Source organism: Littorina saxatilis, linkage group LG16 (genome assembly GCF_037325665.1).
Source record: "Littorina saxatilis isolate snail1 linkage group LG16, US_GU_Lsax_2.0, whole genome shotgun sequence".
Classification (NCBI taxonomy): Eukaryota; Metazoa; Mollusca; class Gastropoda; order Littorinimorpha; family Littorinidae; genus Littorina; species Littorina saxatilis.
Window position 1 is genome coordinate 31,364,616 of NC_090260.1, and position 1,540 is coordinate 31,366,155.

Sequence of the window (1,540 nt, forward strand, 5' to 3'; positions counted from 1 at the left end):
CGCACCATAAGACCATATAATGACGATATGTCACCATGCGCGGACCATAATACATGCATTACAGCTTGTTCTAGCCTCTGAAAAAGTGAGGATGTCAACAAAGCCGCGGTGTTAGCTCCCTTGCATCAACGTTACATGTGTTGCCAAATCTATAAATAGGACGATCCAGATCAAAATGAAAATTAACATATCTCAACATTGAAGGGGTCCTAGACCACAATATTTTGCAGGGAACTTAATTTAGCATGTCTCCAGCTGTTGGTAAAGCAATTAGCGTGTATAGTCATCGAGTACATATGCCTTTAACAGTATTAAATGACACAGTTTGTCTGAATGGCTATTTAGCTTGCGTAAACCACACGCCAGATTTCGTGGACCCGTGTGATGCACTTTCCTTTTTTTCTCACAATTTAGTCGTCAGTTTGTGATTTCAATGCGACTCGCTGTATCTGCAATAGGACATTATTGTGTACCTCTGAATCTAAAATGCAACAAACGACTGCGAGTCACACAAACTTATCGGCGGCGGTTGGCGTCAAAGAAGCACGCGCTATGCAGAAAATGTGTCTGCTTGGGTAAAAACGACCTTGCATCACAAGCTTCCGGGCTCCCTTTTTTCAAACTTTCAAAACTTCGAATTCTACTGATCTTGTCTTGATGAAAAAATAATTATTTTATGATTTCAGAATGTTTGTGTAACAAGCTGTCAATTTATTATTTAGATTTTAAAAGTTAGTTCTAGCGCCAAAACGAGGCGTCCGATTGTGGTACATGACAATCCGGCTGGCCACGCAAAAATAAATTCTTTGAAAAATGCTCGCTCTTTACAGAGGGCACCAAGGAGGTTCTCAAGCGGTGAGTGTTTAAACGAAAGGGTGTTTGCACTGTGTGTAAAAGCCTGACAGTGTCTGTGACCAGAAACGGATGGTTTGTGTGAAGCTGAGTGTGCCTTTAATATACTACACCATATTCTATAGAAACTCACATTGGGAATATCTCGCGACTTTCTGTGCTCAGTGAAGCACTCAGGGTGCCCAAAAAGAATTCCTAATGAGCATTGTGTAATATGTATTCTTTTTTTCAGTTTGCTTCTCCTCCTTCTCTTCCGTTTCCTCCTTCTCGCTGTGGTTGCGGCGTCTCCGGAACAGAAATACGGCGATGACAGCGGCGATGATGATGATCAAGATGACAGAAGCAACAACGACGCCAACAATCAGGCCTGCGTGAGCGGAGCTACTTTCACTCGGGGTGCTGACCAGTAGTGGCAATGTCTCTGGACCTGAGAATCACACACACACACACACACACACACACACACACACACACACACACACACACACACACACGATCACACATAAATAATGCATTCAAGCGCACATGCACAGACACACACACACGCACAACTCACATGTCGATATATACACATGCACACCCCCCCCCCCACACACACACACACACACACGCACACACATACATAAATAATGCATTCAAGAGCGCATGTACCGACATACACAAACGCACAACTCACATGTAGCCTACA

The 1,540-nt window shown here is 43.5% G+C and overlaps 1 protein-coding gene across 2 annotated transcripts in view; it reads right to left on the reverse strand.

Annotated features, from left to right (window-relative positions):
* Window positions 1-304: 304 nt before the first annotated feature.
* Window positions 305-1,540, reverse strand: part of LOC138950812 (uncharacterized) — a 12,912-nt gene continuing 11,676 nt past the window's right edge. For both annotated transcript variants that reach the window (XM_070322529.1, XM_070322530.1), the window contains one exon: window positions 305-1,279. In XM_070322529.1, the coding sequence (XP_070178630.1) occupies window positions 1,026-1,279 (254 nt within the window). In that variant the 3' untranslated portion in view covers window positions 305-1,025. The remainder of the gene's footprint in view (window positions 1,280-1,540) is intronic.